The sequence below is a fragment of the Euprymna scolopes genome, chromosome 23 (genome assembly GCF_053919585.1).
Source record: "Euprymna scolopes isolate OS-2025 chromosome 23, ASM5391958v1, whole genome shotgun sequence".
NCBI classification, from domain to species: domain Eukaryota; kingdom Metazoa; phylum Mollusca; class Cephalopoda; order Sepiida; family Sepiolidae; genus Euprymna; species Euprymna scolopes.
This window is the reverse complement of record NC_136504.1, coordinates 19,643,968-19,659,917: the sequence shown is the minus strand read 5'-3', so window position 1 is coordinate 19,659,917 and position 15,950 is coordinate 19,643,968. Positions and strand designations below refer to the sequence as shown.

The 15,950-nt window shown below is 34.0% G+C and overlaps 1 protein-coding gene across 1 annotated transcript in view; it reads right to left on the bottom strand.

The window, feature by feature from the left end:
- Positions 1–15,950, bottom strand: part of LOC145245793 (unconventional myosin-Va-like) — a 577,542-nt gene that overhangs the window by 232,594 nt on the left and 328,998 nt on the right. Inside the window, 1 exon segment of the mRNA XM_080107437.1 lies at positions 15,436–15,529. Within this exon segment, the coding sequence (XP_079963563.1) occupies positions 15,436–15,529 (94 nt within the window).

Below are 15,950 nucleotides of genomic sequence, written 5' to 3'. Positions count from 1 at the left end.
TCCTTGAGTGGCCTCTTGGCCTTGATAATGTGTTGATACCTATGAAAAAAAAAAAAAAAAAAAAAGAAAAAGTCTAATGTGAACAAGTTCTAATTGAATCGCCCCTCTAACTAATCCAAGTTACAAAATTCCCACTGTTTACTATGCTAAAATCACAATGACTAATGTATACCTATTAACCCTTATCCTTGAGTGGCCTCTGGGCCTTGATAAGTGGTGACACCCATGTAAAAAAAAAAAAAAAAAAAAAAAAAAAAAAAAGGAACAAAAAACAAAAACATTTTACATCCATGGCATTAAACAAACTTTTTTTTTTTTTCTGGCATCACTGCAAATGGCATCATGCTCATTCCTATTTTATAATATACAACAACAACTGCAGGTTCTGACACTACTAACGTTTACTACAATATTATCCCATTGATTACTGTACACGCAATAATCCTTAGCCCCGAGTGGCTTCCGGGCCTTGATAAGTGGTAACTACCATGTAAAAAAATTTTTAAAATAAAAGTTAAGAGTGAAATATTTGACATTCAGTTGAAAGGTTCAGCTGGGGAAATGTCTACCATAGAATGTGACATAATGGAGTATATAAATATCTCCACAGGGCAACCTGTAAAAATGTTGAATATCCAGTATAGTCCTAGAAACATACCAGAATGAAGTTGGAAATAAGTCATACACTATCCGCTATAACTATACAATTCCTATAGCTATGTACCTTAAAAAAAAAAAAAGCTGTTGAACCTGTTACAATGATGTAAAACAAAATGATGTAAAAAAAAAAAAAAAAGTCTTAAGGAAGCAATCATGAAATTTACTGCTAAAAACGAAATAACTAAAAAAAAAAATGTTATGCCATCTTCCACTATGTGCAGTCTTAAAGACAGGCTCAGTTCTAATGATATCAGAAGATTTGGTTGGTCTGTTGTTTTACGGCATATCAACCCTTTTCAGGTTATTTAATGCCGAATTCAGTGATTTTGATGAAAAGTTTTTTAATAGAATATATTTGTTTTTTGTTTTTTTCAAGTCAGTTTCTATTTAACCCATAGTTGGGACCCAAACAGGTACTACCACTCGGGGTCAGAGTGGACCTGGGAGCAATGGCAATTAAAGGGTGGCTCCACACTCCCCAAAACCTGCAAGCTGAGGCCTCATCATCGGATATAGTTTAAGGTCATATCCAGGACCGATCTCAGAGGAAGATTAACTCAGAAGACTTTGACGGTATATCCACATTGAAAGAACGGATGAAGGTTTTTGGGTTAGTTGATGTAAAGCAGTTGAGGTAGCAGGTCCAGTTCACAGGGCAAAGTAAAGGTAAACATGGCAGGAAGTGAGAAAAATGAACTTTTTTTTATACATAGGAGTCTCTACTTATCAAGGTCTGGACGCCACTCAAAGATAAATGTTAACGTGTGTATGGTAATTATTGGGACACTAGCATAGTAATTGTTAGTAGTGCAAATTCGGTTTAACTTGATTATTTAAAGGGATGGTTCAACAAGAACTTATTAATGTTGGATTTGAAGATGACCATATTGTAGTCATCTGGAAATCAGACCAGCGGAATAGAATTCCACAGGCGGGTAGTTCTAGAAAAGAAGTTTTGTTCATGGAATCCATGTTTAGGTGTAAGTACCGATAGAGAGTGGGGGGAAATTACTGATAGTGATTTTAGCTTGTGAAAGTTTGGCAGGGGGAGGGGCATAGATTGGGGTTCAAACAAGTATTTGCCATGAAAATAGCAATAGAGCAGAGATATGCTTGCAACGTCTCTTCTGTGGGAAATGGGTTGCAGGGAAGAGAAAAGGGCATCACCTACTGGGTTACGAAATAGGTTTTAAACTTTTGATAGGATGCACTGAGCAGCTCCTGCTCAAATGTGGCAACAGTATTCAATGCTAGGACATAATTAGGTCTTACTTGGACAAAGATTATTTTGAAAGTAATTTCTTAAAGTCATCGAATGCATATCAGCATGCAAAACTAATATTAAACCGATGTCACCTTGTTTGCTTGTCACTGTACCTTTCGTTTATACATGAATGTTTAGATGGTGAGAAATAAAAGATGAATGAGGAGAGAAGTAGTAAGAGACTGAAAATATGTAAATATATTTTGCATAATTTTTTTTGACACATTAACATGTTATTTAGCGCTTGTTTTCTCTTCTTGCAGTCATAGATCATTTTAATAGTGGAAACCTAATAAATCAATTAGAGTTGGACTTGAGTCTCTGAAGAAAACGTGTAAGGTGGGGCATGCTAACATGATCCATTTTAAAGATTTTATTGAAGTGTGTGTGTGTGTGTGTGTATATATATATATATATATATATTCAATCAAACTATACTCATTAAAAAAATAGAATGGTGTCAGCTCAACTCTTACCAACATCAAAAAAAAAAAAACAAAAAACATCAAAACAATTGTAATAAGATGAAAATTATAAAATTTTAATTCCTATTTATTTGAAACCTCTTTCCAAAATAACTTGTGTACCAATGGTTCTTCTAATCAATTTTTAATTATGAAATTAAATTTTGATGGAAAAATGAAAAGACAATGAAAAAACAAATGTATCGTTACCTCTCTCCACTATTCAAACAGGACAGCAAAAAACATATTTGACAAAACAGAGGCAATGAAGATGAGCCTCAAAACATGTTGTCCTTCTGCCACTGTTTAAATCCCTCTTTAAGACATATTCATTGACAAGCTTGTTGTTGAAATATACAAGCAATGAAAATAGCAACATGAATAAAACGATAATATATTGTTTGCATATTTTTGAGATGAGGATCGATAATTATGTTTGTATTAAAAAACAAAAACATTTTTCCCCTATTCATCAATAACATCCAGTGTGGATATATATATATATATATATATATATATGTTTGATCTCGCATAATGATGATTCATTAAAATTGTGGGGTCTGTGTACACACCTGGTCCACAAAGTATGGAAATAAAAAATTAAAAAATTAAAAACGTTTACAAGTGTTACTGATCTAGATATAAATAATAATATTTTGAGAAGTATGTTTTAACTTAAATATGGATGGTATAATAAAATTGTGGGGTCTGCGTTCGCACCTGGCCTCCATAGAATGGAAATAGGCAAAAATTTTAATAAAGACTTTTCATATCTATCTGCATAAGTATACTTTGATAATTATGTTTCAGTTTGAAGAAATATGGTATAATAAAATCATGGGGTGTTTGTTCGCGCCTGACCTCCATAGAATGGAAATATGTCACAAAGTTTAACAAGGTTTTTTAATATAGATCCACAGAATATTGTGATAAGTGTTTCAGTGTGAACAGGTATGGTATAATAAATTATGGGGTTTATCTATTTTATTTTTACTTTCATCATATTTTGCTTTGGTTTTGATACCCCCAAATTCGAAGTTATCTCTTTACACCCCTACCTTTTCGTAATCTATCATACTTTCATAAATCAGAGTCCATTTTCTGTAGGCTGTTTTTGAACCCAGTCAACAACGGGTACTTTTGCTAGTATATATATACATATATATATATATATATATATATATATATATATATATATATATATATGCACCTAAAGATGATTAAAAGTTACATCAGCTGAAACTTTGTGAGAAAAACCAAGCAACCAAGATGAACAACAGTCCAAACAATCCAAATTATACAAAACAATGATGATTAATATTTTGTATTATTTGGATTATACAGACTATTATTTTCATCTTGGATATTATAATCACAATGTTTCAGATGCACCTGATTTGTTTGTTTTGTTTTACGATACATCAACACTTTTGGGGTTATTTAATACAAAATCCAATAATTTTAGTAAAAGGTTTTTATATTACATATTCTTTATATCTTCAAATATTTATTCATGGTGTTTGGTTTGGTTGTTGAGGAAAATTGCTTTTGTTTCGAACTTTGCAGAACATGATCGAGTTTTGCAAAGGTAAAGGTAAAAAAAAAAACATCAATATTTGGTGCATTTGAGGCCAGGAAGCCAATATTTTCAGACAGCTTGATGTGGTAGTACAAGATTAGATCCACCTGAAGAAGGTTGATGGTTACATTGACCGAAACGTTGTGAGAATAACACCCACAATCAGGACATTAGTTTGAATAATTCAAAATAAACTACAAAACAACAATGTCGAAGTAATTTTTCATTTAAAAATAAGAAAAAAAAATAAAACAATAAATGTTTCAGATTACTTTTCCGCTTAAAAAAAAATGCAAGATAACTTAAAAAAAAAAATTAAATAAAATAAAACGGGTTACCCACAGCAGATGACGGATTGGTACGGAGCGTAATATGAGCAAGTGAAGACTCTTTTATGCTTGCTAGCTTCGGTGAAATTATTTTGCAGCTTCATCAGCAAAAGATACAAACAAAACTTATTGTAAACACCAACAAACCCATTTGTTTAGAAAAAATAAAATGAAAAAGAAAAAAAAAACTTGCTGTCAACGGTTCTCGGCTGCTGTTTACACAACTAAATCAGGTCAAATATAATTTGATTGGATGGTAATTAGTAATCTGTTTGCTGTATTTCCCTGGTGTTGTCCGGGTGAATACACATTGTTGGGTGCAGGGCTTAGAGAAAAAATAATTCACAATAGAGTCATGTTTACACTTTTTTTTTGTTTTAATAGGATTATTAAAAATCCATTTCATTTTTCCTTTATTTTATGTTTGGATTTTCAATAGCTATTTGTAAAACAAAACAATAATCCAATGCGTTTTTATTGCAGTTACTTAAATCTAAGACATAGGAGATCTTGTCTGAAAGTTTTTTTTTTCAATTCAATTTATTTGGTAAAAAATTAAACAAGCCAGTTTCCATTGTCGTGTAGGAAAAGGGTGTAGAAATTTACACAGAAGAGGATGTTGTTTAGTTCTCTTTCACCGCAAGAACTTTGACGTCAGGATCAGAAAGTGGGAATGAGAAGTCAGTGCTCCCAAGGAAGGGTACTCTGACCTGCAAAAAGTGCCTGGGCAGCCCTGTCAATATTCCTCAGTAAGGGAGTCTCAGACGATTAGCAATAAACTAACCCCTTCTTAAAGAGGGAAGGCAAGGCCTGGGGGAGGGTGGACCTCCTAGAACTGCACAGAATTAAACTCCCACTGCAATATCAACAGGGACTGGATCATTACAGGAATGGTCTAATCTCTCTTAATTTTGGGGTCCAAAATAAAATTCCTTAGCCAAGTTTATATAGAGAAGAGGATGCAGTAAACCAGAACCTGTAAAAATTCACCTTGAATTATTGGTACATTTGTTACTCAACATGAAAATCTATTCCAAGGTTCAATATGATTGATTAATACAGAGATCATACATTCTTCACAATGCAGCCCCCCCCCCCGCTTAGTTCCTGCTTATATTTATAGCATAAATGAATAAATGCAAAAGTTGGTCCATTTCTTGCACTAAAAGTAAAATCAAATGCACTATTTCACAGTAATTCAACTTCAAACAATTGATACACCATATATTTCTTTTAGTCTGCTTGTTCATTTTACCTTTTCTCGGAAACTACTGGTGTGATCTAGCTGAAATTTTGTATGTACTTTTGTTATGATAAAGTGCAAAGAATTAAGTATCATGGAATTCGTTTGATGCACAGTTAGTGATTTATAGATTAGTAATTAATCCAAAAAATGAGCACAAATTTAACCATATTCACCCATTAATTTCATATAAAACACTCATTCTAAGTCAATGAATTATAACCTTTACCCATTTTTAACAGGTTTTAAAATCTAGTCTCTGTTTATGTATATGCGATATCAATCACGTGGTTAACTAATTTACATATTGGTTTTGAAGAGACACTTTATTAAATAATTTGGGAACATTTGGATTTTAATATAGTAAGTAGTTCCGTTTTATGTTTCTGAATTTTGGAGATGAGGATTAGCTATTTGAATCATTTGGATTCATCAGACTACTGTTCTCATCTTGAGTGTCATTTTTAAAAAGTTTTGGTTGATGTCACCTTCAACCTTCTTCAGGTGTATCTTGTCGAACTTGGAAATGTTTGTCAAACCTGGCAATTTGAAATTCCATCCAAATTCCCGAGTTCAACAAGATACACCTGAAGAAGGTTGGCGGTCACATCGGCCAAAACTTTGTGAAAATGGCACTCAAGATGAGAACGGAAGTCCACTGAATTCAAATGATATGTATAGTTCCGTTTTGAAAAATTATTTTATATCTTGGGCAAACATTTAGCATTTAGATTCAAATGATCTTGTCTTCAAAGTGACAACTTGATTTCAACGAGTGATGATCTATTTCTAAATTGCAAGTGAACAGGAAAATTGATTTCTTCTTTCTTTTCTTTACAGTCACATTGAAAAGATAAATTGATATTGAAGTGACCAAAATGTTAATGTTTATACAAATAAATAACATTTTGTTTGATGCTTACAACAAATTTATGAATGAAATGTTTATTTTTTTTAATTAATGTTTTAAGTATTTTAAGTAACAAACTTTGCAAGTCGAAAAATCCAGCTAGTAGTTAGATAGGAGCGAACCAAACTCATTGTATTTGCACCAACAACAGCAGCTGAAAGTGTATTAATAAATAAAAAATAAGATTAATCTCTCTTAGGATTACCAACATATATGACATAATCACGTGGACACAATGTCTCTCGTTAGATTATTGAATTTTAAACAAGGTTTTTTTTCTTAAGTTTAAACAAGAAAGTTATACAGACTTAAAACAAAATCAATAGATATTCTCAAGATGCATCCATTATATGTAAGTGTTTAATACTGAAAATGTGATTTCAGTCTGAAGTGTGACAGACAAATTGGCAGACAGAGTCTCTTATAGAAATGTATGGATGCATCTAAAAAATGCTATTTCAAACTAAAACGTGATAGACACATAGAACCAGAGAATGCCTTAGACCAATGCAACCGAAACACATTTTTTTTTCTACTTAGGAGTCACCACTTATCAAGGCCTTAAGGTCACTCGAGGATACGGGTTAATGAATGTAAGGCGGTAGTGTAGTAATTGTTAATGGTGTAAATTGAGTAGAATTTGATTATTTATGGGGGATGGCTCAACAAGAACTTGTTTACATTGGATTTGAAGGCTACCATGTTCTAATCAACCAGGAAGCAGATCAGTGGAACAGTGTTCCACAGGCAGGCAGCTTTGTTCATGGAATCTGCATTTAGATTTAGGTAAAGTTAGTGGTTGTAGCTAGTCAAGTGTTTTTGTGAAAGTTTGACAAAGGGGAAATGATAGATTGGAGTTCAGTCAAGCACTTACCATGAAAATAACAATAGAGCAGAGACAGGCTTGGAATGTCTTTTCTTTGGGCCATATGCTACTAGGGCCTCCGCCCCGGATTTTAATATACAATGTGTTTATAAAAACTAATAATTTTTTTAAACTTTTGGAATCACTACTAAATATTAGGTACAATATAATAATCAATAGAGAATTAGCACTATAATAATTAATACAAAATCTACATAAATTAAAATATATTTAAGCATATTTTACAACCGGGCAACACTAGGCGGCCTGCTAGTTATATATACATAATAACAGGAAAACCTTGGTATCGTCCAGAATTGAATGAGAAACCTTTTTTTTCTTTTGTGCTCAGTCCATAAAACCATATATCTTTTACGCCATGATATTCAGTCTAACGTCTGTGTAGGTTTACATTTTATTTTATATTTACTTTTTGGAGCCAAAACTGATTGGCCGGAAGAGGATGTAATTGAAGTGACATTCATTGATTATTTATAATCTTTGTTTTAACACCCTCAAAGTACATCTCGCATTTCTTTGGAATCAACAAGAACCCATCATGCACTCCTGTTCCAAACTTTGAATTCCTCATTAAACATTTCTATTCCTTTTTTTTTATATTTCTATAATTTAAAGTTATGAATAAAAAGTTATTTAACTTTTCATCAAACTGAAATATATTTCTCTGAATATTCTGTGTAAGGATAGTTTCAGAAGGCATACAATTATGGAGGCCTATTTTCAAAAGTTTAAAAGAAATTTGTGAATAAAACCACAACTATATATATATATATATATATATATATATATATATATATATGAGCAAACAGTTAATAAAACACTTTGAAAGGAGTTAAAAACATATTTAATCTGAAAAGGAAACACTAGATAAGTGGATAGTCCTTAATCCGCAGAGTTTTGAAAAAATACTTTCCTTCTCATCAAAGGGTAGGAATTAGCAAAATGCGGGATCGGATTTTGCATGCAAAAATATTTGATGAAACAACAAGTCAAAGATTTTACTTGATAACAAAAAAAAGTAAAGCAGAGGGAATATGGTGAAGAAAAAGGTGATTACACATGAATGGATAGTCTGCTGGAAGATAAATAATCCAGTGACGGTAAAATACAAATATATAACTTCAAGAAAGTTAATTGAATTTTATATATATATATATATATATATATATATATATATTCCCCCCAGTCTGTATATCTGTCTGTTCATCTCCATTTTTTTCTTGGAAACTACTGAACCAATCTGAATGAAATTTTCTATGGACCTTTGTTATGATAAGATGCACCGAACTATGTATTATGGCACAGTTATAGCTTAATAAGGACTAGTATTTAATGCAAAAATGAGCACAATTTTAACCATTTTCAACTATCAATTTGGCATAAAGTCTATAACTTTTACTCATTGTTAATGGGCAAAAAACTTAATGTATATATTAGTGTTGGGATAATTAATCAAAATCAAGATTTGAAAAAATTGTGCCTATTTTCTGATGCCAAAAATGATTCTTTTGTCTTTTTTATTTTATTTTGTTTAAAAAAAAATCCTCCACTGTTGGTAGTAATGTAAAAAAATATTTTTTTTAAACAATCAGTAAAACTAAAAATCCATGGATCATCTTGCACAAGTGTGTTCTTACGTTTGAGAAAATATCTGCACATTTAACACGTTTTTACAGTAATCAGAGCAAAAAAAATCACAACTTTATAGTTAAATATTTAGAGATTTATAAAGAATCGGAATCGGGAATTGTATTGGAATCGGGAAAAATATTGGAATCGCGCCATCACTACTATATATCTAATATATAAAAGGCTATATGTCTGTCTGTCGCCATATTTTCAAACTATCTCCTCTGAAACTAAAAGTCGCAGAGCGGTGTAAGGAGCCTCAAATGATTGGATTTTTTATGGACCGTTCTTTTATGGGGCTTTAGCTGGTTAAAATAGTTTTTAAGGGGTCAAAAATGGGTCAAAATTGAAAAAAATTGTTAAATATTTTGTACATTGATTTTAGTTTACTTTAATCAGATCATATGCGTGTCATGTTGGTACAGTGGTAACGTCACCAGCTTTGAATATTACAATTTCGGTTTCGATTCTAGCCGATGGCACCCAAATACGTTTCTTTTTTACATTTGAAATCACGATTCTATAATAATATATATGGAAACTAGACAAATTAAAATATCATATTTAAGCATATTTTACATCTGGGCACCCCCCCCCTGCTAATATATATATAGAATAACATTTCAAACTGCAATTCTTTTAATTTTGGGCGACAATGTTTTTTGTTTATTTATTTATTTTTTTTAACATCTTTTTCCTTGTACCTATTTATAAATTCTTTTTCTTAATATTTAAATTGAGCTCCAGATGCCCTAAGATCAGCCCCTCTAAAGATGCTTGGGAGCATTGAAAATTAAGATGCATTTATTTCAAACTTAAGTATAGAGGTTAGACACAAGGTCAGGTGTTTAAGTTGAAAAGCCAGTGTCCTAGGATTAGCATACTCTGGTCTACAAAAAAGCCCCCTCCACCCACATTGGTATTCTCTGGTAGGGGCACCTACGAAATCAGTGATAAACTAATCCCTTCTCAAAGAAAGGTAAAGCCTGGGAGGATAAACTCCCCATACTGAACAGGATTATACCTCAGCTTGACAACAAGAAAGTCACTGTCAGACTGATTGTCGAGGATGTATCCTTAACTGGTATGAACAGGCCTCTTATAGAGGTGCATGGACACGGCTATAAAAAAAAAAAAAAAAGCAAAATGTTTTGTAAAAAGTCACGTTTAGTAATTGTGTAATTGCACACATATCCGAATATCAATGACTTGCGATTATCGCGCAGACATACGTTAAGTGCTGTAAAATTTGCTGATTCGATTAGGGGGAGGGAGTTAAAGATTAAAATAATCAAAATGAGATTAAATGTAGGCTGTTGAAACAAGCAGACGAGATGTCAGACAAGATTATCTTTTAATGCAAATATGACAATGTCGCTTGAATAGTCAGAAAGAATCAAGATTTTTCTTTTTCTTATAAGGAAAAAAGTTTGCTTACTTTGTTTTACGGCATATCAACCCTTTTGAGGTGACTTATTAATAAAACTAGTCATTTTGGTAATATTAACCTTTACTTATATACTAGCGGGGGGAGGGGGGGGAGGATTTGCCCAATCATAAAATACGCTTAATATATTTCAATTTGTCCAGATTTCGTATATATTATTATGGAGTCGTGATTTCAAAAGTAAAAATAAAAGAATCTGTGTGCCATCAACTAGAATTAAAACCGAAAGCAAAACTGTAGCATTCAAAGCTGGTGATGTTACCACCGTACCGACGTGACACGCATGTGAACTGATTAGAAATGAATGTACAAAATGTGTGACAATTTTTTAAATTTTGACCCATTTTTGACCCCTTAAAAACTATTTTAACCGGTTAAAGACCTATAAAAGTCCATAAAAAAATCCAATCATTTAAGGCCCATAGTGCTGCTCTGCGACTTTTAGTTTCAGAAGAGATAGAGTTTGAAAATATGGAGACGGACAGACAGACACATTGAGTTTTATAAATTAGACTTTGATAATCTAGATTTTATTTTGGGGGAGGGACTTGTCAGATCTTTTAATTATATCTTATATCAAAGAGAATCATAATTCTGCCTGTCTGTGTGCCCAGCTAAAAGTCAGAAACTACATGAGATACACTTCCAAAACTATGGTAAAAAAAAATACTTGAAAAAACCAAGGACAAAATTAAGGTGTATGGAATGGTAAGGGGGAGGGGGCCCTTTTTATTCTTACTAATAGTCGCTTCAGAAATACTGGAATTAATTGAAACAGTTAGCTTTCTGGCTTCATTCTTGGTTTATATTCTATCGAACCAGTTGACGCTGTTTAGCCTTCATAGACAATCACATAGAAATGATGTGTCAATAATAAAAAAAATGGTTCTGATCTCCATTGTCCCACTGGATTGGCGTAATGAAGCTTATTCAGCCAATGAAAATCTTGCCTCAATTAAGGAAATGACTTCTTAAGATGCCTGACCAGAGATAAGTTTGAAAGTCAATTTCTAAAAGACATCCAACAGATGCCATCATGTAAAATGGATGTTAAATCGAGGATGATGATGAACTTTTCTAGTTTACTAAACCAGTTATTTATTTACAAATTTAACTCCTGTGTCTCTCATCTTTTTATTGCTATTGTCGTATTAGTCTTGTATATAAGTTATCAAACCAAACACCATTATCGTGCAAAAATATCTTACAAAAATTTATTTATGAAAATCAGACATTTTTTTTTAAAGGACAGAATATTTTAAAAACATAATCTAATACTTTTCTCCATCTCTCCATAAACACTTGCTTAGTCTAATATGAAACCAGCAGTGATAATGAAGTACACGAATGGGTCACATTATGCCTCGTTTTTTTACTGGTCTCTAAAATACGAAAGCTTTCCATTGCTTAAACTTTATTGTAGTAGAATGTTAACATTATTTTAGCTTCAAATATATAGTCAACTCTCCAGCCCCAATGGAAGCAGCAAAATGTCGAACATCTGCTCATTTGGACATCAAATCTTGTTCTCTGCTCTTTCTTGCCATCAGCAATCACCATTTATGTCGTTCGGCATGAGTTATTTTATTTATATCCTTTGCAGGATGTTAAGAACAAGATTAGGTTTGAGTTTTCTGTAAAACAAACTGGATTCGAACTTGGCACACCCAGGTTGTTATTTTTTTTTTTTTTTTTTATTCAATTTTCACCCCAAACAAGGCACAGTGCCACTTTGAAGCAGGGGGCTACTATTAGGGAATTAATTAGCAGGGTCATTATGAAGGGAGAAGAGTAGAAAGATGTTTGTTAACATTACACTTGAACTTCTGCATATCATTGCAGTTGGGAAAGCAGAATCCCGGAAGGGAGTTCCAAAGACCCGCAGTTCTGGGGAAGAAACTATTGGAGTAAAAGGCTTTCTTGCACCTAGGGATCTCCACTGTAAAGGGATGAGACTTAGTAGCTTGTCGGGTTTGTCGGGGGTAGTTACGTCGGGGAGGTACAAGTGTTTGCAGTTCGTCAGAGCATTCACCATTAAAGTATTTGTAGAACAGGCAGAGGGATGCAACATCTCGTCGATGGGACAGAGGTTGAAGCCCAGATGACAGTTCAGGACCTATCAGGTTTGCGACTCTTTTTTGAACCCTGTCCAGGAGCGAGAGACAAGCAGCAGATGCACCAGCCCAGATGTGACAACAGTACTCCATACATGGGCGAATGGTTGCCTTATAGAGGTATAGGATACTGGCAGGCGTAAGTAGTTTTCTAGCACGGTAGAGGGAGCCAACCTTCCTTGCAGCAGCCTTGGCAATGCTCTCAATGTATCTATTCCAGTTCATATTCCCTGTAAACGTTAGGCCGAGGAGTTTAAAAGAAGTACTTTCAGGCAATGTGTTCTTGGCCATTGCTATTGGTGGTAGAGAAGGTTTCTTGTAGTTATTGAAGGAAACAAGCTTAGTCTTAGCAGCATTGAATGAGACCAACCATTTTTGTCCCCATTCCACTACGGATTGGAGGTCATCCTCTAGTGTTTCTGCCATTTTCTTGGATATGTGTTCATTTGTTTTCCCCTCATATCTGTTATAGAGAGTGGTGTCATCGGCAAATATACCCATCTCCGAAACAATATTATCAGGGAGGTCGTTTATGAATATCAGGAACAATAGAGGTCCAAGGATAGACCCCTGAGGCACTCCCGCATTTATGTCATATTGTTTGGATGTACGTCCGTCGAGGACAACTTTGATTTTTCTATTACTTAAGAAGGATTTAATTACGTTATGAATTCTTCCAGTGATTCCATATGATCTAATTTTCCTTAGAAGACCATCGTGCCATACCCTGTCAAAAGCCTTAGATATATCAAGGGCCACCGCTCTACCCTCCCCTGTTTTATCCAATGAACGGTATATACGTTCAGAAACTACAGTTAAGATATCTGCTGTTGAACGGGCTTGCCTGAATCCATATTGTTTGTCAGTCAAGAGTTTAGCAGCTGTTAGGTGCTGGACTAGGGCTTTATTAACTAAGGACTCAAATATTTTGGCGAAAAGCGGGAGGAGGCTAATGGGGCGATAATTTAGTGGGTCAGTTCTTTCACCAGAATTCTTGAAGACTGGTACCACAGAGGCGGTTTTCCAGCAGTCGGGAAAACAAGATTCGTTAAGGCATTTATTGTAAAGTTTGGACAGAACTGGAGCAACCTCGGCAGTTATTGTTATTGACTACTTAGTCACTGTCACCTGTCTTATTGGTTATGAAGCAAATAACTGTGGCCCGATTCAAAACATTGCCAGGGCCGCTGCGAAAAAGGTAGGCTCTCTCTACCGTGCTAGAAAACTACTGACACCTGAAAGTATCCTGTACCTCTATAAGGCCACCATTCGCCCATGTATGGAGTATTGTTGTCACATTTGGGCTGGTGCATCTGCTACTAGTCTCTCGCTCCTAGACAAGGTTCAAAAAAGAGTCGCCAATCTAATAGGCCCTGAACTGGCATCTAAGCTTCAGCCTCTGTCCTATCAATGAAACGTTGCATCCCTCTGCCTGTTCTACAAGTATTTTAATGGTGAATGCTCTGATGAACTGCAGACACTTGTGCCCCCACGACGTAGACACCCTCGACAAACTCGACAGGCAGCTAAATCCCACCCTCACGCGGTAGAGATCCCTAGATGTAAAAGATCTTTCTACTCCAGTAGTTTCTTCTCCAGAATCGCTAGACTCTGGAATTCCATTCCAAGTTCCTGCTTCCCTAACTGTACTGACATGCAGAAGTTCAAGTGCAACGTGAACCGACATCTTGCTGCCCAAATCCCAACATAGTGCCCCAGTAGTTGCTGCCCCTGATAGTAGCCCCCTACACCAAAGTGGCAATGCGCCTTGTTTGGGGTGAAAATGTAATAAAAAAAAAGAAAAAGAAAAAACAATTCCTTTGCAGATCATGCTTTTCAACCTACTTACGTTATGGACAAGAAATGTTTTCCCTTTGTTTATTTCTTTTCAAAATAATTCTTTTTTTCTTTTGTTCTTTTTATTGTGACCTCAAATCTAGCTTTTCTTTTTTTTTTTTCATTCTTTTTCTCTTCATTTCTTTATCTAATAAATTTTTCAGGACACTCAGAAAAACAAACTAGCAGATTTATGGATATCTACCTATGCATCATATAGAAAGTGTTCGACTGAGCTTTAATCTTTGCTCCTGTTTGTAAGATATTCACAGCAAATACTCTTCCTACTACAACTGCAAAAAACTTTCCTTTTTTACTGCTTAATATCAAACAGAATTTCTTTTCAAGTACTTTGTATCAGTGGAGCATGTTATCTTAGGATTACTCCTCTACGGGCTATAACGGTCATCTTCAGAACCAGTATCAACAAATATTTGTCATAAACCATCCCTACAAGTAATCAAACTTTGTTCAGTCATCATTTTCATAATAGTCTTCCTTCATCATTCAACTTATATTCTAGACTTATACACCTAGTGTTACTACTGGTGAAGCCAGAATTCTATGTTGAAATTATAATTCAATAACTTGAGTGTTATTTCTTCTGCTTGTCACACCAATAATTTCCTGGGTAAGGTTAACACTTTTGTCCAAACTTTCAAACTTCTGTATACGTAATGCACCTTCTCTCAACTCCCAATGAACTTCTGCTAATTCAACTTATTTCTTCGAAATCCAACTTCAAAAATGAACATCCCTCTAAAAAATCAACCCTCTTTTATCTCCAACCAGGAGCATCTCATTTGCATATCGGGTGGTCGCATTACAGGCATATAAAGAGATAAGGCAGCCATTTTTGTTTCTTTCTTTTTCATTCATTTCATTCCACGACCGACCCGTTGAATTATGCACACGTGCTAATTAGGTAAGTCGCACGTTTCTCTACAGAAATTCACAGATTACTGATTCCAACAAAAAAGAACCTGAAGGCAAGAGAGTACAGTTGTTGAAATGTTTTGAAACATGCAACAGTATTAATAATTGTTGAATTAAAATTAGTTTTCAAATACTTACTCGCAATTGTTTCTTCATTACTCTTTAGTAATGCCTGGGCATTAAGCAATTCTTCATTCAAGTCTTTATTCTTTAATTCCATTGATTTCATGTCCTGAAACAATTTCAATATAGTGCGTTACCAGCAAAATTAGATTGTACTTTTTCAGTGGCAAAAGGAGTTATTTGTTTTGTTCATTTTTAAAAAAAATTGTTTGCATTCTTCTGATTTTATAAATATCAACTGGTTCAATTTTCAGAGCATTGTTCAGCTGTATGTGTAAATTTAGCAATCATCCCTGCTTGAATTCATATTTTCTAAATTTTAAAAAATTATATACAGATTACTATATTGATTTACATGTCTATAGAAGACAATAACTGGAGGGCAATATCCTACTTATGTGTGGTGTGTCTGTAGATGATGGTGTCTGGCCTATACATGCACACGACGATGCGTCACCTATATATGTAATAGATGATATCTGCAGAGTACGATATATCAGGTATATATTATACTCTACAGGGGACAATAT